The 22495-nt window shown below is 40.6% G+C and overlaps 2 protein-coding genes across 2 annotated transcripts; both read right to left on the bottom strand.

The window, feature by feature from the left end:
• Nucleotides 1-2841: 2841 nt before the first annotated feature.
• LOC121521176 lies at nucleotides 2842-7841 on the bottom strand. Its single transcript, XM_041804931.1, has 9 exons — nucleotides 7838-7841; nucleotides 7624-7773; nucleotides 7277-7399; nucleotides 5415-5561; nucleotides 4854-5174; nucleotides 4275-4565; nucleotides 3184-3285; nucleotides 3069-3100; nucleotides 2842-2934 (listed from the first exon to the last, which is right to left on the bottom strand). Exons 1-9 carry the CDS (start codon nucleotides 7839-7841, stop codon nucleotides 2842-2844), a joined length of 1263 nt encoding a protein of 420 aa, XP_041660865.1.
• Nucleotides 7842-8803: 962 nt separating this feature from the next.
• On the bottom strand, nucleotides 8804-21325 carry LOC121521175. Its single transcript, XM_041804930.1, has 6 exons — nucleotides 21259-21325; nucleotides 17183-17248; nucleotides 16312-16602; nucleotides 15995-16087; nucleotides 9577-9897; nucleotides 8804-9336 (listed from the first exon to the last, which is right to left on the bottom strand). The coding sequence occupies exons 1-6, from the start codon at nucleotides 21323-21325 to the stop codon at nucleotides 9032-9034; spliced, it is 1143 nt and encodes a 380-aa protein (XP_041660864.1). The 3' UTR covers nucleotides 8804-9031.
• Nucleotides 21326-22495: the final 1170 nt, after the last annotated feature.

Below are 22495 nucleotides of genomic sequence, written 5' to 3'. Positions count from 1 at the left end.
TAAGAGTGTATGGCTGCAGCCCGGAGACCTCTGAAATACAGACCTCTGAAATACAGACCTCTGAAATACAGACCGGATGTCCCACCTCCGTGCTGTAATTTTCAAAATAAAAGACCACGAGAAGTCACACGTTGTATATATATTTTTTTCATATCAAATGGAGAGGAGATACCTCTATTACTTTGTTCTTTGTTCATATATATTTTCCATATTGGATATAACAGATCACTACTGGTCAGGTCGTCTATTTTGGTCTGGTCGTCTATTTTGTTTATATTTATATTTATTTTCATAAAAATGGGGAAAATGCAGTGTAAAATTTTTTTAATCTAATTTTTTAAGACATCCGGTGACCCTCATGGGTTTCCCAACCCCAAGTTTGAGAATAAACTGGTACAGATTGCCTGTTTGTGTGACAGGAGATGCATTGTTTGATCTGTTTCCATGAAAAAATAATTTGAAGCTACTTACTGACCTCAGACTCCATTTTTCAAAAGAACTGCTCTTTTTCCCTTCTTCTTCTCTGTTTTTATTAATGGTCAGCCCATGTTTTTTATTTATTCTGTTAATGAAATTTCTCGATTACCTATAGAGAGTCAAAAACCAAGACTGGTAAGATACATGCATCAAGAATTTAATTCACTCTGTACAGAGGGAGCAAACCCACACAGCCACACGGCAGTTAGCAGTATGAGGCTTGCCCACTGAGCAACTGGAGGACCCCCTTTATATATCTGCTAAAGCATGCCTTTGAGCAGTTGACCAAACACATGAGCTTTTGACCAACTTCAAAGAACTTCTTAAGCAGAAGGGTAAATCAGTTGGGTTGCAATAAAACAGATGGTCACTTCCCTAAAAAGTGGTCTTTATGACCTTTTACAACATATAGCTGCTCAGCTCATGACTTACTGCCCTGTGGTGATCATGATGTGATTTACAGCGGAGTTGGAACAAAAGGATTCACCAGGTCATTCCTTGGTCAATAAGACAGATGCACAGCTAAATCTACAGACTAACTAAATCAGAGGTTAAAATATACAAAACATACAAAATTCCTACCACAATTCTAAAAATGAATAAATAAAAATGAATCCCAGATCACTTCTGACCCATTAGACTTGCCGTTGTGAATACCCGCGTATGCGCTGAGATAGATCAACCGAAAGCCAGAAGTCCGTACTTCAGAGGTCTGTATTTCAGAGGTCTCCGGGCTGCAGCCATATCCCTCTCACGTAAATGGGGCGCGCCTTAAACCACTAGGCCACCTACTCCTCTATAGACTCTACTTCTAACAAATCCTTAAGAACAAGTCTGTAGTTCTTATTCTGCCTGAGTGCTTTTATTGTGAAAGTCAACAACACTTGAATGAGAGGCATTTTCTCATTTGTCCTCTCTCACTTCACACACAGACATCCCTCAAACAGACAAAATGGTGTGTCAGGAATGTGCCATGTGACCTAGCAGATATTAGGACTCAAACACAGTGTTGTTGGAGTTGTAGCTAATAATACAGGAGCTGTATTCACTCTGACGTATCAACTATAGTCTATCCCAAACAGATTTACCATGACACTTTGTAGTTTCATTACCCCGTTTGCTGGAGGCTCTAACACTGCTAGACACACACCAGACTGTTAATAATGAGTGTACGCCCCCTGCAGGACATCTGAGGTAAAAGTCACTGCTATTTCTAACAAGGAAGAGAGAGAGAGAGAGAGAGAGAGAGAGGTGCTGCTACCACTCTGAATCATCAATCCTCTAAATCAGTGCTTCCCAAAGTCTGAGGGCTCCAGAGGAACTGCAGGTCATAAGAGGACATTTTCTACAAATAAAAAACATAAACCTATTATGAAAAATTTAAAATGATGGTTAAAATATAAAACAATAACTTCATTTCCTGAATCAACTTTATACCATGTTTGATGTGCAAACCGGTGTCATGGTTTAACTGGTGTTGGATTAACTGGTGACACTGTTAAATATTCTACTGTGGCACATCACAATGAGAAGACATGATCAGTGCCTTTGGAGACATCCTGATTTCTCAGAAAGCATTTGTAGGGTCACAGTGTTTAAAGAGATAAATATTAAAGAAGAAAATAAAGGTGACTTTGCAGATGCCTGATCAAACATAAACACTATGGTCTATGTCTATGTGGACTTTGTGACTCTGCAGAGGCTTTCCTATCAACAATGTCTCTGAAAGTGTTTCTCTGTATATGAAGTCAATGATGGAGGTAAATACTTTGATAGTCATGTTTTGGTTGTCTGAGGGTTTTGGTGGACCCCTGAAGATTTGCAGGTTTCACTGAGGGCCACAGCATGCTGAAGTCTGGGAAAGGCTGCTCTGAATGATTAAAGAGATCTGAGACACTCAGAGGGATTGTTAATAAAAGCCTTTATTTCATCAGGACTACAGACTCATACAAACATGACAACATGTTTCAGGCCTTCAGTAGGGTAAGTACAAAATGACCACCAAGCTGCTTCTTTTAAGATTCACATCAGGTCACATGATCACTGGTAGTCACATGATCAGCTAAATAGTAACTCTGTTAAAGCAAACAGTTAAATCTGCACAAGATGTCAAAGTAATGAAACAATAATAAAAGAAATATATATTTACAATTCACAGAGTTAGCATGGAGGAATGCTCTTCTGAAGTTAAGAATAGAGAAGTCCAGTCCCACATTTAGACCAGGAAACTGAGCTGTTTTTAATGTTTATATCTAAAATGACTCTGATTGAATTTTAAATATTCTCCTGACCTCTCTGTGCTCTCCACCTTCAGGCCTAACTCTAAACAGCTTCCCAGAAGGGACGCTGTGACTTTCTCTTGACTTAATCTTGATCTGGAAGTTGTTGCAGTTCGATGGAAGCAGCACCAAATGCTTCATCATTTTCATCGTTGGCTTCAATGACATCCTCATGCATCTGTGAAATACAACACAACACATGAGATTCAAAACAACAAGAGTCAACAGAGCAAACTCTGCAGAGTCCATCGTCTCAGAGGTTTCATCAGTCAGAAGAAATGTCACACATGGTAGGAGTAAGTTTAAACTCACGCTGGTTTCTTTACGCCGTGGTTTGATGTTACCTGGAAGTAAATAGCAGCGTTAATGTTTTACATATGATTAGTTTGAACTATTTCTGCCACATTGATGGTGTTTATTTCCTCACCTCTGAGGGTGAAGACCAAAACAGTGCTCACGTTCATCAAAACAAGAGATGAAATACGCAGAGCGAGCATGATGGAGCTCAGAGGAGACCAGTCTGTTGAAGCTTTATGAGAAAAAAACATTCATAAGTGAATAACTGTTACGGCCCCAGCAGCATCCCCTCTCCTATGTGTGAGATTAACCTCTGTGGAGTGTTCTGTGTGTGCATGTGGGTGTGTTTGTGTGAGTGTGCTATGATCTTCAGGTAAAGTCATACACCTGTGCTGCCAGCTGAGAAGCTTGATTGGGGTGCAGCTGAGCTGAAGCAATTAGCCAATCAGGGAAAACCTGCACCTACAAAAACTCCTGAAACACGAGTCTGCGGCAGCTTGGTTCAGAATCAGCTTTTCCCTGTGCCTCTCCTCCGATAGCCATTGAAGTTAACCTTGAATTGTTCTAGCTAGGACTTTAGTGTTTGCTTTGTTAACTACAACTGGTTATCTTTGTAAATTGTTTTTAATTAGAACTTGCTATTGTTTATGAGGTACTCGTTCACTTAAGAATGGGCCAGGAATTTATTTTAGTTTAGTTCACACACACATACACATCACGTTGCTTTTATTGTTTAGTCTCACTAGGATTTAGGGGTGCTGTTCCTTTTTGATGTTAGATTTGGGTAGATAGAGTGGGCAGTTAGGTTTATTTTTATTTATTTTCACAAACTAGTGAGCTAGATGCTAACCTTTAGTTATAGTCCCCCTTATATTCTTTTATAGGTAGGATCAGCATCCACTGGTCCTTTCAGTTACCTCTTGTTTTCCACATTTTGTAAAACAATTTTACCTCTTTTGTAATTAAATAACTTTTGGTTTAACCAATTCCATCTGGTTTTGTTATTTACCTTTTTCCCCATGAGCTGGGTCGTAACAAAAACTGTAACTGAACATGTAAGGATATCTGTTAGTTAAGAAATCTCTGATTGAATTATTAACCCTGGCATTCTGGTCACCACAGTGGCAGCTCTTTAGAAAACATCTTCTACCCTACACTTCTATCTGTCTTGTCATCTGTTTTGTTCCACAGATCTTGTTGAAGCATAAATAATGGTCCTACCTGTGAAGACAGGTGTGTAGTCGGCCTGTATCTCCACATTGTTCTCCTCATCAACAACCTGGCAGGTGAATGTCTTGTTGTGTCCGCTCTGACGAGTCACAGTCAGGTCAGAGAAACAGCCTTCATCTCTGAAAGTCTCTGTAACACCGTCAGTAATCTCAGCTCCTGTCTCATTCACCCAGAGGAGACGGTATGGTGGACAAAGATGAAGACCTCTGAATCTGAACAGAGAACACTCTAACTGGAGTTCATTGTTGCTCACTGGATCAGAGTCTGTCGGTTTTGGAGAGACTGAAGGAAAAAGATCAAAATCTCAGTTTAAAAACATGACCCTGACAAGTTTCTTCTCATCTTTGTCCTTTTTAGCATAACAACCAGGACTGAAGTAGGAATAAGATCTGGTAATAAATGCTAATTTAGAAAGTGACCATTAGATAGAAGAGGAAGGTTAAGCCCACATATCAGATATCTGCTGGCTACACTGGAAGTCTAAAGTCTTGTCTGTCAGATGATAACTGATGTTTCTGAGGTTGAGCGCTGTGCAACACTTTAAACTGATGATAATGAAATAAGACTTACTTAAAAACAGACTGAGATACACTCTGACGCTGTAACGATCATCATAATTACGGCCACACGTGTAGAGACCAACATCCTCATCAGTGACACGTCTGATGACCAAAGAACAGTCGGAGTCCAAACTCAGCCGACCAGCTCGGAGGGACCTGGGATTAACCTTTCCTTCGTTGGCCTCAGTAAAAGCCTCTGATGAAGCTCTGCTATAAAACCAGGACATGTCAGAGCATGGGAGAGGTCCAGAGGGGGACGGAGTACCACAGGGCAGGGTGACGTCTTGTTCAGGTAGGGAGAAGTGATAGAAGTCTGTTTGACTGCTGCGTACTGGAAAAAAAAAAGAAAGCAGAGGCTGAAAACATCAGGGGCTGAGCTCCATTAGAGTCAGAAATGAGTCTGAAATATAAATCAAGACAGCAAAATCACAAACATTTAATCCTAACATTGAAGAATTTTAACTCTTAGGAGTCAAAGAGCCACTGTCAGGAAAAACACTCCTGCATCACTGAAGTCTACAAGTTTGTTGTAGATTTTCATAAGTGGGTCATGTTGAGTCTCCCTCCTTACCTGGACCCTTGATGCTGTCACACACGTTGTCAGTGAGACTGGTGATGATGTAAGTCAGAAGAGCAAAGTTTTTGATGATGTACATGTGAGTGTCATGTGGGTCAGAGGAGATGGACTTCAGCTCATTCGCAAAAGCACCATCCACACCTGAGAGAAAACTGTGGTTAGTAAGTTGAGAAACAAACATTATGCTATCTACCTAAAGACTACCAGAAGAATTTTGACGACCAAATTCTAAAATAAAAATGTTTAAAGTAAAGCCTTCCCAATATCTCATTATTAAACAAAGATCTATTTACAGTAGAACATACACAACACAAGCCTTTGTGAAGATTTCTCTTGTGTTCAGTAAAGTCCACACTGTGCAGTTTCAGAGAAGCTCTGTGGTTCTTCTAGAACCTTCTGTTTCACCATGTGGAGGTTGTAATCCTGTCAGCTGAAATACATCAGTTTAACTTTGAACTCATGATGGTGAAGTGAAGACCAACAGCCTGTGAGTCATGCTGCCACCTCCACCGGCCACCTGAGAGACTTTTTCACCAAAAGTCTCAGGAACTTTTAGTTGCAAGAACTTCACTCCAAACAGCTAAATGGTTTGGTAAGGGTCATGTTTTCCTTTTATTTGTCCGTTTGTAAAGCACTTTGTGCTGCATTGTTTTGTTTGAAAAATGCTAAATAAAGTTTTATTGATTGATTTTCAACTCAGTGTGTTTGCTACCTTAAGTATGCTTCTGACATGTTCTGTAATTTTCAAACCTTGTTGTATCACTGAATTCTCTTAACTATGATGACAAACACTCATTAAGATGCCATTGAACTCATGATGGTGAAGTGAATGACCAACAGCCTGTGAGTCATGCTCCACCTCCACCTGAGACACTTTTTGAATCCTCGTTCCCAGGAACTTTTAGTTCCAGGATGTGTGTCCAAACAACTTAATGGTTTAGTAGAGGAGGTCATGTTTACTCAGATGGTCAACTCTTTTCTGTTCTTTTAATATTTGTTTTATACAAATACAACCCAACTGCTATTGTTATGGCATTTTTTTCTCTGCTGCGGGTGAACAAATGAAATACGGGCTCCTGCTTGCCAACAAAAGCGGTCAGTATGCAGAATGACCCAGAACCTGGGGAGACTCAAGCATTTATGCTTGAGAAACACTCACATCTAAGGTATGCTTGACACCCCTCTGTCTGGGAAGAATCCACACCAGCACAGGGCTTTGTTACCAGGCGGTCTGAACATCTCAATTTAAAATACAAAAGGACCTTTTGATTCAGTCATGGGCTCCAGGTTTAACACCTATTCAGGGACTAGCACAGTCATCCTTGTTGCTTTGTGTTTAAATATGTAGTAAAGTCGACACCTTCCTAGCCCTATCGTTTTCCCATGTCTGTGAGAGGCTCCATAAAAAAAAGAACAGTGGGGGGTGTTGGGGAAAAGAGGTGAGAGACAAAGAAGCTTTAATCCCATTACACTATGAACAACCAACGAAGAAGAGGAAGAAGCAGACACATCTCTGGATGTGAAAGTAGAGAGGGTCTAAAAATTACAGATACAAATACACACCTCCCCGAACGTGGGCAACCAGGGCACCCCGCTGGACCCAGACATGATAGGGGAGCTTGACAGCAAGGATCTGGTGGTGGGACTTCCCAGTTACACCAAAATCCCATAAATACAAATTTGTGTACTGTAGACTGTGCACAGGAGTTTGTCTGAAAGATTTGACTTCTACATTTGTTTCTGTGGTATTTAAACATGTACTAATGTTGATTTTTACTAGAATCATATCAGAATTTAAAAATCTGGTATCCTGACAACACTAGAAAGATCATGTGATCCTACAGTGCTCTTCTTACCTGTCCTAGTGGTTATGCCTCCTATTGGCTGCAGCTCATTAACATCATTCAGCAGGGATTCCTTGGTCCTCTGGGTGTTCAGGTGCCACTGGGTCCTTGGCTCATCACTGTACTGAGTCAGACCTGCAGAAAAGACACAGTGAGGGGTAAAAACCACAGGAACAAAAAAGTGACACTGATGCACCAACATAGAGAAAACCTGTTTCAGCCATAGCACAGTTTTCAAAACCAGTTATAAAACAGTCAAAACTATGGATGAAGAAGGTGAAGATCATGTGATCCCATCTGTTCTACGGCTAAAACAGGAATGTTGAGACCAGTTTGGTCTGACTAAGGTGAAAATTTACCGATCTGAACTCTGTTAGGGCCGATGTCAAACATTCCAACTATGTCAGCGATGAAGCAGAGGATGATCCTGAAGTTTTCATTGAAGATACTGTTGGAATCGTCCACCAGCAGCACGATGTCAGCTTTAGCGGTCGTCTTACACCGAGTTCCTGTAGAGATGATGAGGAGCGAGAAACACAGCTGGTACACCACAGACTGCTGACTCGAGCTTACCCATGGTTATTAAGATGGAGACTCAGAAACATTCACCAGTCTGAGGAAGAACACGTTGGTTCCAAACATCACTTCTTGCAAATAAATGCTTGAAAACGTGAGCTTCCTTCCAGACCACTTAGTTTTCTCTCAGGTTTTCTTTAGAATCCAGCACCCATTTACTGATGACGTGTTTTTTCTTATTTTCTTAGCTAACAGAAACTCTTGCAACACTCTGTGCTGACTCTTCATCATAACATCAGAGATAAGGAGAGCATCTCTCTGGAGTCTGAACTGAGTCGCTGCAGCTCAAATCAAGCCATCATCTTAAATGCACAGCTGATGGATGAGACATGAGTGTTAACAGGATGAAGTTTCTGAGTGAAAACTAAAAAAAATAAATGTAATCATTTCCAAGAAGCAGAAGAATGGCTCTTATTTGTCCTGCAGGACGCGTGGTGCTATATGAACTTGTACATGAGAAATTCAAGGCTGTTGGAGCTAGATTTGTTTATGGTAAATTAATTTTTCTCTGCAGATATCTTAGATACAACAAGACTGAGTGAGAAAAGCATGTCTGTGTTCATACGTGAAGAGAAATTGCACAACCACCCAATGATGGAGCCACCATGAAGACCACCCAACAGTCACAGTTACTCTGTTTTCTAGCATTAGATCGTTGCTCAACAAACAATGTGGCTGCTTGGAAGTGATCAACAACAAGGTTAGAAGCAACAGGTGAGTTTAATACCAACATTTAAATAAATGTCAGACTTGTAGTGACAGTTTAGGTGATTAATGCTCTATGTGGTTCTGCTGTCTGTGTTGAGGCCAAATTTGACATTGCCAGCTGCTTACTGGGAGCTGAACATGTCCGGCCCAGCTACTTTTTATGATTTTAAAATTTGGCCCAGTTGAATTTGTAATTGAATAGCTTGTTACACAGGCAGACTACAGGTTGCAGTGAAAACAGGACATGCAGTTTCTCTAAAGCAGACGTTCTCTCAGTGAGAAAGCAGAAGGATTACAGGGTAGAAGTAAACGTGTGGTGGGGAGTTTCATTAGTTTAATCGTTCTATTCAGGATTAGATTTGACTGAAAATAGCACAGACAGTTGTGACCCAAAGTGAGGGGTCCAAATGGGTGAATTTTTTAATAGTGTGACAGCCATGTTTGGGTCAAAGTGGAACGTTCGGCTTTTTCTAATTAGATTTATCATGTGATCTTACCTGTTTGGAAAGGTGTGTAGTCGGCCTGTATCTCCACGTTGTTCTCCTCGTTAACAGCCTTGCAGCTGAATTTCCCGTTGTTGCTGATCTGATGCGTCACATTCAGGTCAGAGAAACAGTCTGCGTCTCTGGAACTCTCTGTAACACCGTCAGTAATCACAGCTCCTGTCTCATTCACCCAGCGGAGACTGTTTGGTTGACAGGAACTCAAACTTCTGTATCTCAGCAGAGAACACTCTAATCTGACTTCAGTGGGGCTCCATGGATCAGAGCGAGTCAGTGTCGGAAAGACTGAAAGAAAAAGATCAAAATTTAGTTGGAAAATCTCTGACATCTGCTGGATTGTTAATGAAACCCAAACAAGACCTTGTTTACACTTTCCTTTTGTTTGGCCAAACAATCGTGACTAGAGTGTTATAAGGTCTGATAATAGTACTGGTGATAAACCAAAACCAGCAGATGGAAGGTTGGACACAATGCAATCTTTTGTTCCATTAAAGTCCCTTATGATAATCATGAAATGAGACTTACCTGTAAAAACACTGAGATACACATTTATATCGTAAGGATCAGAATCACCCCGTCGACACGTGTAGAGACCAACATCCTCAGCAGTGACACGTTTAATGACCAAAGAACAGTTGGAGTCCAAACTCAGCCGGTCAGCTCGGGACGACGTCTGCTTCACCTCCCCACTGCTTGCCTCCATAACGGTCTCTGATGGATCTCTGTTATAAAGCCATGAAATATCAGAGCACTGCAGAGGTCCAGAGGATGACGGAGAGCCACAGGGCAGGGTGGCGTCTTGTTCAGGTTGGAAGATGTGATAAATCTTCTCTTGACTGTTGACCACTGGAAAGACACAAAGAGAAGAAGAAGTGTCAGAAACCAACCTCACATCAAACTTCACAGAATCTCTCTGGACATTAACATCTGATCTCTGAAGAGCTGACAAAGATGAAAATAAATCTACAGATTTGGTGGATAATGTCTTTACCCAATAATTCCACATACTCTGCTGTGTTCATGCGCGCTGTAGTTTTGCTACAAATGATGGCGGGATTCTGACTGATTGAAAAACCTGTGGCTTGTACAACCTTCGTTTTATTAGGGGGTGAAAATTATAACCCCAATTCCAAAAAGTTGGGACACTGTGTACAATATAAATGAAACAGAAGTCACTGATGGTCAAATCTCATAATCCCATATTTTAACCACAATGGCACTGCTGCTCATCCCACAAATGCATGTTCCTTACAAATGTGGCACCATTACAAAAAAGGGAAATAAACAGGCTTTCCAACAGTATAATATTTATAGCCAAGCAGCATTGCTACAACAAAGAAGCAATCTATTAAACACAAATTTCCTTACTATTTGTGCTAAGTTAAGATAATTAGGGCTAGAAGATTTTGACTTCTTCTAATATTTATTCCCAGATATTTAAATCTCTCAGTGGAAATTCTAAAGGGTAGGTTATTAAGATATTTGAGGTCAAGGCCATCAGAAAGGGGCAAAATAATGCTCTTATCCCAGTTAATCCTAAACCCTGAGAGCTGTCCAAACTTCTGTATTAAATCAATAAGAGGTGAGAGGGACGTCTTTACATGGGACAGAGTCAATAATCACACCACTACAGACCTATGGTGGAGACAAATGAGCTGAATGATATTCCAGAGATCTTGGGACATGTAAAAGAGATTTATGGAAATAATATAATAAAAATAAGTAGAAAGCAAGAGGTTTTGAAGCCAGAGCGAGAGACTATAACCCTGAAAATATAGAACATTTAATCTAATGACTGGGACTAAAGCTAAATCTAAAATAGCTGACAAAATGAACCCTCAAATTTTTTAAAACACTATGCATCCATCTAAATTCTACACCACTTATCCCATTCGGGGTCACAGGGACTGGAGCCTATCCCAGCTTTCACTAGGCAAGAGCTGGGGTACACCCCGGTCCAGAGGTGTCAAACTCAATCACAGCAGGGGCCGGATTCAGGTCTAACCTGAGGGCCTAACAGGGTCACTTTTTTAACCAAAAACTGTCAACATCATTTCACCAGTAATAAAAAATGAAAAAAAAAACTTAGTATTGATGATATTGAAATTTTAAAAAAGAAAAAGTTTAAAGGCTCACAATCTGAGAAAAGTAAATTCATTAGTTCAAAAAGGTCAAAACATAAAATTGAAAAATATTTGTAATGGTAACTGTATTAGAAAATCAAAAACTTGAGTTTAGAAGGTAAAAATATGTTATAGAATTTGTAAGCATAAAATCAAAAGTCAAAATATGATTCAAAATTTTAAATGGAGCATCTAAAAGGTCAAACTATGGGATTATGAACTATGGGATTATTATTGTGAAATACAAAATAATTAGTTTAAAAGGTTAAAACATGAATTAAAATGTAAAATTATGAATCCTAAAGCTCAAAGTATAAGAAGTCAAAATTATGAATTGAAATGCTCAAAGTACAAAATAAAAAGTCAAAATCCTAAGTTTGAGTCCTAATTGTGAGATGCAAAATTGAAAATGTGAAATTAAAACACTAATTAATTTCTTTTCCAACATTCCTGAATTCTTATCTAAATATTTTTTCTCCTTACTTTTTCAGATTTTATGACTTACCAAGGATATCTTAAATCATAAAGGATAAATTTGAATTTTTATACTGGAGGAAATCTTCAGACCTCACAGTGATGGGTCAGTTATAACAGAAATATGAGATAATGTTGCGGGCCAGATTTAACTGTTCCACGGGAGGGATTTGGCCCCTGCCCTGGACTGACTGGGTCATCAGTCAGTAACAGAGCTGACATATAGAGACAAACAACCAGGCACTCTCAAACTCACACTTATGGCCCATTTAGAGTCACTAATTAGCCTAACAAGCATGTTTTTGGTGGTGGGAGGAAGCCAGAGTGCCAGAGAGAACAGACACATCCTATAAACATGTAAGAGCTCTGACAGCAGAAGAACAAACCTTTAGTTCTGATCATATTAATCCAATTCAATTCAATTCAACTTTATTTATATAGCACATTTAAAAAAACCACAGCTGACCAAAGTGCTTCACAGTATATAAGCAAAACATAAAACAAGAATATACCACTATTAATTAGTAAAATTAATTTAAAAAAATAGAACATTATACAGTAGTAGTAAAAGTTACAGTAACATCTAAAATCTAAAATCTGTTGGGATAAAATAATCTCATCCTGAATTTAAAGCCAACGAGAAAAGATAAGTTTTTTAAAATGATTTAAAATGTTCTACAGTTTCAGCAGATCTCACATTAAGGGGTTGGCTATTCCACAGTTTTGGGGATGCTACTGCAAAAGCTCGATCTCTCCTCTTTTTTTAGCCTTGTTTTGGGCACATCCATGAGGAGCTGATTGGCAGACCTCAGAGCTCTGGCTGGGGTGTGAACATGAAGCAGTTCACATAAATATGCTGGTGCAAGACCATGAAGAGCTTTGTAAGCTAATAGAAGAATTTTAAATTCAACCCTGGACAGTGGACAGGAAGCCAATGCAGAGAGAGCAACACCGGGGTAATGTGGTCCCTCGTCTTTTGGCCTGTTAGGAGGCGATCAGCTGCATTTTGGACCAGCTGCAATCGCTGGACTGAGGAGTGGTCCAAGCCTACATATAAGCCTATATATTAGACCTCAGACATGACTGACCACTAACTCCTTAGCTGCTAGCTCAGCTGATTTTACATGTTTATATTAAACACAATCATCAGCATGCATTTGCACACTTTCAACACATGTAAAGATAAATCATAGAAAAAGAGTAGTTACCCCCAAACTGAAGCACAAAAATGAAGACCAACCCCAGCAGAGCCATCCTCCGTCTGGTCTTAGGTAACTGGCAAAGTTCTCGCGGCTTTTCCTTGTTTGAACTGAAGTTGAGATGATTGTGCAATTTCCTTTAATGTAGTTAAGTTTATGAGATAAGCTAATCTTAACACAGCATCAGACACATCAACCAAAAATACCCAGAAAGCTTTAAGGCGGTAGATTATTTCAGAATGAACATCAAGGAATTTTACATCAATGCAGGAAATATCGGAATCTTTTTAGGTGCAGTGAACATAAATGAAATTAGTTCATCACACTTTTTGATTTGATGTTTTTTGCAGGAGTGTTCTCTCCTCTCCAAGTCTGATGTCTGCAATAATATGGAGCTATATTTGTTGCAAAAGTATTTGCAAATGTGTACAAAGATCTGCGCACAAATCCACAAATGCGTGCACAGATCTGCAAATATGTGCACGAATCCACAAATGCGTGCACAGATCTGCAAATGCATGCACAAATCAACAAATGCGTGCACAAATTCACAAATGCGTGTATAGATCTGCAAATCCATGTAAAGATTTGCAAATGTGTGCAAAGTTTTGAAAATTTGTTCAAAAATCCACAAATGCATGCACTAATCTGCAAATATGTAGACCAATTTGTAATTGTGGACTTAGTTCATTTTGGTTCAGAATCTGCCTCTCAGTTGGCTGTCATACACACGTGACTTTTGCAACACTTATACCACACATGATTTGTACTGAGATCCGTAAGCGTGTGCTTGGATCTGTAAGCGTAGAGCCTGGGTTTCTGCCCTCAGTGAAGGCTCACAGGCAAGGCTGCCTATGTCATCAGATAGGCTTCACACAGGAGGCAGCAGTTAAGACTTAGTAACGGCTCTATTTATCGTCAATGAGAAATGAGAAATGTCAAAGTAATGAAACAATAATAACAGAAATATATATTTACAACTCACAGAGTTAGCATGGAGAAATGCTCTTCTGAAGTTAAGAACAGAGAAGTCCAGTCCCACATTTAGACCAGGAAATTGAGCTGTTTTTAATGTTTATATCTAAAATGACTCTGAATTTTAAATATTCTCCTGACCTCTCTGTGCTCTCCAACTTCAGGCCTAGCTCTAAACTGCCTGTCCTGTCTGAAGCAGTGGTCTCCAACCTGGGGGTCGGGATACTCCTGGGGGTCATCAGACACTGAGAGGTATATTTCTATATGCATAGAATGTGTTCAATGCAAAATGAAAACATGATCATTTGGTGAGATTTACGCTCCAATAAGAGAAACATTTAAAAAATTCTGAAAATATGAGTCTGCACCACTGTTCTTGACTGTGAATGGCTGTGTTCGGCTATGCTTCGACCATCTGCAGGTACAGGTTCTTTCCTGGGAGGTGTTTTTTGCACGCCTCCTGACCGGCCTTGGCATCAATTAACAAAGAACCAATGAGATGAAAGCAGTGAGGTGGGCTGTACTGCTGAGCAGATCAACATGTTATCATGTACAGAGGAGGAAAAGACAAAGATAATGCTGACTCTGTCAGTCATCTCCCACTTTCAGAGACACCTAATGGTCCATCATCTGATGAAATGGTGCTAATGTTAGATCAGGAGCAAAGCCCACTAATGACATCAGACCAGCTGCAAACAACAAAAGATCCAAAACTCTGGAGGGTACGTGAGTTTATTTTGAGAGGCTGGCAGAATAACCTGACAGACTTTCTGCCTTACAGAGACAGCATGACCTGAGTGTTCAGGATGGATGTGTGCTGTGGGGAGCCGGCATTGTCCCACCAGAGAAAGGACGAGTGTCTTTGATGGAGCAGCTGCATTAAGCGCATCCTGGGATGAGCCGCATGGCCTCAAATGTACAGCCACATGGAAAACAAGGTAAAGTCATGCAGCACATGCCAGGAGCACAGAGAGGCTCCACTATGTGGACTACTTTGGAGTGTCCTGAGAAGACTTGGAGAAGACTCCACATTGATTATTGAGGATCTTTTCTGGGTAAAATGTTCTTGGTAACTGTTGATGCACACTCAAAGTGGCTGTAGGTAAACCCAGTGAGCTCTGCTACATCAGAAATGACTGTAAACCACCTTAGAATCAGTTTCAGCACACATGGCACACCAGAGACGATCGTGTCTGACAACGCCCAGTGTTTTGTCAGTGAACAAATGAAAGCGTTTATAACAACACATGGAATCAGACACAGCGGTTCCTGATCATCCTTCATCTAACGGTCTAGGTGAGAGAGCGGTACAGACTTTCAAAGAGCTCATGAAAAAGGGAACAAGAGACATCAGCAGAAAATTCAGTCCCTTCCACCTATACCACAGCCAGCCACAAGGGGGCAAATGAGATATTTTAGCCACATATTTCTAGGGCTGTCATGTTGTTCATCACTGGGTTTGAGTTAAATATGTCTAATCCTGATTGGTGAAAAAACACAGGCAGTAAACAGCTCTTTTGTTTTTGATATCCAGGCAGGGAAATTGGTAGGTTGATGCCGTAATCAACAGTTCTAATCAAGAATGGACTGATGAGTGTGTTTATCATGCTTCTTATTTACTAATAATGGCTGACAGGTGGATTTTTGAGAAACTGTTCAAATATCAAACAAATCCAGGACAAAATGACTTAATCTCAGTTTCTTTTAGGGTTTCTTTAGGAATGTTTGAAAATGAAAAGACACTGTAAATACCATTACACATTTTCCTCACATTTTCAGAAGTCAATAATCTTCTGGGGGCCAGAAGGGAAGCTGTGACTTTCTTCTGACTAAATCTTGATCTGGAAGTTGTTGCAGTTCAATGGAAGCAGCACCAAATGCTTCATCATTTTCATCGTTGGCTTCAATGACATCCTCATGCATCTGTGAAATACAACACAACACATGAGATTCAAAACAACAAGAGTCAACAGAGCAAACTCTGCAGAGTCCATCGTCTCAGAGGTTTCATCAGTCAGAAGAAATGTCACACATCGTAGGAGTTAGTTTAAACTCACGCTGGTTTCTTTACGCCGTGGTTTGATGTTACCTGGAAGTAAATAGCAGCATTAATGTTTTACATATGATTAGTTTGAACTATTTCTGCCACATTGATGGTGTTTATTTCCTCACCTCTGCGGGTGAAGACCAAAACAGTGCTCACGATCATCAAAACAAGAGCTGAAATACGCAGAACGAGCATGATGGAGCTCAGAGGAGACCAGTCTGTTGAAGTTTTATGAGAAAAAGAAACATTCATAAGTGAATAACTGTAACTGAACATGTAAGGATATCTGTTAGTTAAGAAGGCTCTGATTGAATTATTAACCCTGGCATTCTGGTCACCACAGTGGCAGCTCTTTAGAAAACATCTTCTACCCTACACTTCTATTTGTCTTGTCATCTGTTTTGTTCCACAGATCTTGTTGAAGCATAAATAATGGTCCTACCTGTGAAGACAGGTGTGTAGTCGGCCTGTATCTTCACATTGTTCTCCTCATCAACAACCTGGCAGGTGAATGTCTTGTTGTGTCCGCTCTGACGAGTCACAGTCAGGTCAGAGAAACAGCCTTCATCTCTAAAAGTCTCTGTAACACCGTCAGTAATCTCAGCTCCTGTCTCATTCACCCAGAGGAGACGGTATGGTGGACAAAGATGAAGATCTCTGAATCTGAACAGAGAACACTCTAACTGGAGTTCATTGATGCTCATTGGATCAGAGTCTGTCGGTTTTGGAGAGACTGAAGGAAAGAGATCAAAATCTGAGGTTAAAAATATTTGACATCTGAATTTAACTTTGTGACTTCCATACACAACCTGAAAAATTTCATCTCAGATCGTTGTCCTTTGTAGCATAACAACTAGGACTGAAGTAGAAATAAGCTCTGGTAATAAATGCTAAATTAGAAAGTGACCATTAGATAGAAGAGGAAGGTTAAGCCCACATATCAGATATCTGCTGGCTACACTGGAAGTCCAAAGTATTGTCTGTCAGATGATAACTGATGTTTCTGAGGTTGAGCGCTGTGCAATACTTTAAACTGATGATAATGAAATGAGACTTACTTAAAAACAGACTTAGATACACTCTGACGCTGTAACCATCATCATAATTACGGCCACACGTGTAGAGACCAACATCCTCATCAGTGACACGTTTGATGACCAAAGAACAGTCAGAGTCCAAACTCAGCCGACCAGCTCGGAGGGACCTGGGATTAACCTTTCCTTCGTTGGCCTCAGTAAAAGCCTCTGATGAAGCTCTGCTATAAAACCAGGACATGCCAGAGCATGGGAGAGGTCCAAAGGGGAAAGGAGTACCACAGGGCAGGGTGACGTCTTGTTCAGGTAGGGAGAAGTGATAAAAGTCTTTCTGACTGCTGCGTACTGGAAGAAAAGAAAGAAGAGGCCAGAGAGTCACTCTGATGACCACTCAACCGTCACAGAGACACTCTGATAGCATTCATGCTTTGCTCAATGTTCTATGTATTTCTGCTGCCTGTGTTGAGGCGGCTCGTTACACAGGCAGACTACAGGTTGCAGTGAAACCAGGATGTGGAGTTTCTCTAAAGCAGACACTCTCTCAGTGAGAAAGCTGAAGGATTACAGGGTAGCAGTAAAAGTGTGGTGGGGAGTTTCATTAGTTTAATGATTCTATTGAGGATCAGATTTGACTGAAAGTAGCATAGATTTTGTGTCGTGGAGGCGTCTGCTAGCGCCCCCGCCTCCCCTGCCTCCAGCTTGGATTCGCCTGCAGCTGCTAGCTTCAAAAGTGGCGAGCAAAGTATTCTAAGTTTTTTCCATGCCCCGCTTGCTAACAATTCCACGTGTGCAATGGCAATAACTGATGCTATAGCTTTCTTCATCTGCAAAGATATTCAGCCTTACAGTGTCACAGATAACGGAGGTTTCAAACACCTCCTCCATGTCTTGGAGTCTCATTATAAAATACCAAACCGAAAGCTATTCTCTGAAAAACAGATCCCTGCCCTGTACGATAAAGTTAGAAGAGAGATAGCGCAGTCACTGAGCAAAGCCCAAAGAGTTGCTGTAACAGTGGATGGCTGGACATCCTGCGCCTCAGCATCATATGTAACGGTCACAGCACACTACATAGATGACGGATGAGTTTTAAAAAAACACGTTCTGCAGACCAGAGTGTTTAATGAGGCTCACGCAGGGAACAATCTTGCAGTTTTACTTCAGGATATTTGCCGCTAGTGGAAGATTGAAGAGAGGAGCCCTGCATTAGCCATGGATAATGCCAGAAAAATGATCCTGGCTGGTGCTGGTGGTAAGATGGACCAACATGTGGAATGCATCGCTCACACACTGAACTTGGCCCCTTTAAAAAAGCCTTGAAGGTGGACAGTGTGTCAGAGCTGGTGGTGAAAGTTAGGAGGCTTGTCTCCTTTTTCCACAAAAGCCCCAAAGCATCTGAAGTTCTGCATGAAATACAGACCCAGTTACACCTGCCCATCCACAAGCTCATCCATGATGTTTCCACAAGATGGAATAGTACCCTTGATATGATGGAGTGTTTCTGGGAGCAGCAGCCTGCTGTGCTGAACACCCCGCTGTCAAGGAAGATAAAGAGGGGAGAAGCTATGGTCAGTTTGACAGAAGATGACATGACACTGATCCCAGGGATCATCAAATTGATGTCCCCTCTGAAAGTGGCAACCACACTCCTCAGTGAGGTAAAAAAAAATCCCACCATCTCCATGATCTCTCCAATCCAAGCCAAACTGCAGAGCCCTTTCCAACCAGATGAGAGTGATCTACAAGTTCCTTCCCAGATGAAGGAAAGATTTAGACAGGACTTTGATGGTCGCCATACATATCTTCAAAACCTTCTCCACTGTGCTTTAGCACTTGATCCTCGTTTTAAAGACGTGGCTTTTCTGGATGACAGTGATGCCAAGTATATGGTATTCATGAAGGTAACAACAGAGGTGGTACAGATGAATGGAGAGGTAAGAACATTTAAAGTATAAGATAGCCATTCCAGCTGACACTATTCTCAGTTTAGAACTAAAAATGTATGCTTATGTGTTATTTTACATGTTTTTTTTTGTTGTTTTTGCATTACCTGTGTAACCTCATGCATTTTGCTTGGTAGTTGCTGTTTGTTAAAACAAGTGGTTATATATATTGATAACGCAAATCTTAAATGAAATAAATAACACACCTAAGCTTTTTAGTTGTTTAGATTAAAACAAAATCTAATTGATTTCTCTGGATGCATTTATTAAGGAAGGGGGCGGTGACACAGACACACAGAATGAAGACCAGGCAACAGACTGAGTAAAACTTGTCCAAATTTGATCTTAAACGTACTAATGATAAATACTGTCAAAAGGGCAGACACATAAAAATGAAAGCAACAAACTGGCAGGACAGAAGGATCTGTGAGGGGAGCTGCAGGTCTGAGGCAGGGCCGGTTTTATCCATCTGGAGGCCCAGGGCAAAGACCACTATGGGGACCCTCCCCCTTTAGCTAAAACCGATAATAATGAGAGGAGAAAAATAGAAAGCATAACTTTAAGTTAACAGAGTCACAGAACTACAGTGAATGTCAAAATATGGAATATAAATACCCAAACAGACTCCCATGATTCATCAGCTCTTTGAAAAGCTCCTTATAGCTCTGAGTCAGCACGTTCTGACATTTTATAAAGACTTTAGTCCAGGTGGAGCTTATATAAATACAAACATATGCTTATTATCAGTGAAATATCTTTTCTTCTGACACTATACAAACATTTTTCTGTATTTCATCCCATTGAACAACATAATAATCCACCAATTCACTGTTTTATTTCAACTATGGATAGATTGATCATCAAATGTTTTGGATTGGGGCTCTTGCAATAGTATTTTTAAGACAATGTGGCTCCTGGGTGGATGAAGGTTGAGTACTGCTGGAATAAATGCTCTGTAAGGCACAAAGGATAACAGCTGAATGGGCTAACAGTTAACCACTAGCTAGCTTACGTTAATGTGACCAAACGTCCTCTTTTGCTCCGGTAGTAGTGAGTTTTTCTGTGCAATTGATAATGTAGCAACCATGTATGTTTTGAAGAAAGACTTACCAACTGTGTTACTGCAGATGAGCATACTGAGATACTTTAAGAAGGAGAGAGAGAGGAAGAGACGAGGGACTGGCGCTAGCAGACAGAGGCAGCAGGAATGGGACATCGTCAGAAGAGAGGGAGAATAAAGATGATGAGACTCAGGTACAGTCTTCAGAAATGAGACCATCGCAGGTGAACCAAGCTCACAGCACCATCTAAGATTTCATAAGTGGCCGACCCAACAAGTTTTTATCCCCAATTAAATTTATGGCATTGTGAGCATGGCCTCTGCGGTCCATATCTATTTTATTCAAGGTTTGCTAGCAAATAACGAAGCACAGTAAATTGTTGTTTATCACACTCATATACTTCAATAATTGCTGCTATTATGTGTGTGTGTGTGTGTGTGTGTGTGTTAGGGCCTGTGTAAGACACATACTTTTTAAACCCTAATGGTGAAATGAGTCTGAATACGTCGCCATCATTGAGTGCGGGCATGTATAATGAACAAAATCTCACTCCAGCCAGCAACCCAAAGTTGGCAACCCTGTTAAAACATTTTCTAAGAATGAACCATGTCTGGACCTCGTGGACATCGCCGCCCTCTCCGACGCTGATATTATAAAGTTTCACTCATGATTCTGTTACCTGTCAGGTGGAAAGGGTTGTAAATAAAACGGGAAAACAATGGAAAACAATCCATGCTGTAGGCGATCTCCTTCTGCCATGCTTTACTCTGCTGACTGCGGTATGCTCCATCTCTCTTCCCTTTTCGAACCACGCCGTCTTAAGAGCTCATCAAAAAACGTTAGAAGCTTTGTGCAGATTGTGCAAAGAAATATTTTTTGCACATGAATGGGTCAGAAAACCAAGACACGGCTTGGCATAAGACAGCTGGAAAGAACTAAAGCTTGAGTTTCACTTTCACTTGCAGCGTGAGACTCCGCTGCATCAGGAGGCAGGAGGGCAGGGAGAGAGGGAGCAAAGAGCGAGAAGAAATAGAGCCGATTCCACGATGAAACAGCATTAGCAGATCACGGATCCATTCTATTTCGTCACTATCTGAGATCGTCTTTTCGCGCTAACCCTTCACTGCTCTGCAGCCCTTCAACACACTAATCCCAGAGCTTTGACAGCAGAAGAACAAACCTTTAGTCCTGCTCAGATTAGACCTCAGACATGGCTGACCACTAACTCCTTATCTACTAGCTCAGCTGATTTTACATGTTTTATATTAAACATATTCATCAGCATGCATTTGCACATCTACACCATGACACACTTTTAACACAAGATAAATAATAGAAAGAGAGTAGTTACCCCCAAACTGGAGCACAAAAATGAAGACCGACCCCAGCAGAGCCATCTGGTCTGAGGAAACAGGCATTGTTGGAGGCGTTTCCTTGTTTGAACTGAAGTTGAACTGGTTGTGGAATTTCCTTTAATGTAGTTTAGTTTCTGATATAAGCTCATTTTAATACAGCAACAAACATGTCAACCAAAAATACCCAGAAAGCTTTAGGGCGAAGGGTTAGTTCAGAGAATTTTACATCAATGCAATAAATATCGTAATCTTTTCAGGTGCAGTGAACATAAGTGAAATTAGTTCATCTCATTTCTCAGTTCTCTCCTCTCCAATCTGATGTCTGTAATAACAGCAACATGCAGAGCAGAGCATGCAGAGCATCTCTGTCGGCCTGTTTGAGGCTTTAACACAAGCTGTGAGCTGCAACGGATCAACTCAACAGCAACTCATTAAAATCAGCCTAAACGTCTGTCTAAAGGTGTGTTCTACCTGATGATTCTAAGGCCATTACGACTCAAAGAAGCGCGCTGTCGTGTTATATGAGGTCAGAGAAGCAGCTGTAAACATGGTAGCAGCACTGCTGCTAAAACTAAGCTGGATCAAGGAGAGACACGTGACTTCTTTTTTTGGTGTTGTTTTTTTTTTTTTTTGAGGGCACTTTTGTGCCTTTGTTACGATAGAGGAGGACAGTGGACAGAGTCATAAACAGGGATGAGAGCGGGGGAGAGTCATGCAGTAAAGGGCCTCAGGCTGGATTCGATCCCACGCCGTCCACGTACATGGGGCTCGCCTTAAACCACTAGGCCATCGACTCCCCTATAGACTCTACTTCTAACAAATCCTTTAGAACAAGTCTGTAGTTCTTATTCTGCCTGAGTGCTTTTAATGTGAATGCCAACAACACTTGAATGAGAGGCATATCCTTTTTGTCATTTGTCATCTCACACTTCACACACATACATCCCTCAAACAGACCAAATGATGTGTCAGGAATGTGCCATGTGACCTAGCAGATATTAGGACTCAAACACTGTTGTTGGAGTTGTAGCTAATAATACAGGAGCTGTATTCACTCTGAGGTATCAACTACACCGCGTTCCACATTATTATGCAAACAACGTTTTTCTCTGATTTTCTAAATATCAATGCAAATGACAGTCATAATATTTTTCAAGTCATCAACAGTTAGAGTATAATTCAAATGTTTTTGAACAAACCTCATAATGATAACTATTATTTTTTTAAAAAATA

Source organism: Cheilinus undulatus, linkage group 14, assembly GCF_018320785.1.
Source record: "Cheilinus undulatus linkage group 14, ASM1832078v1, whole genome shotgun sequence".
NCBI lineage: Eukaryota > Metazoa > Chordata > Actinopteri > Labriformes > Labridae > Cheilinus > Cheilinus undulatus.
Note: the sequence above shows the minus strand (reverse complement) of the source record. Positions and strands in the feature narration are given on the sequence as shown.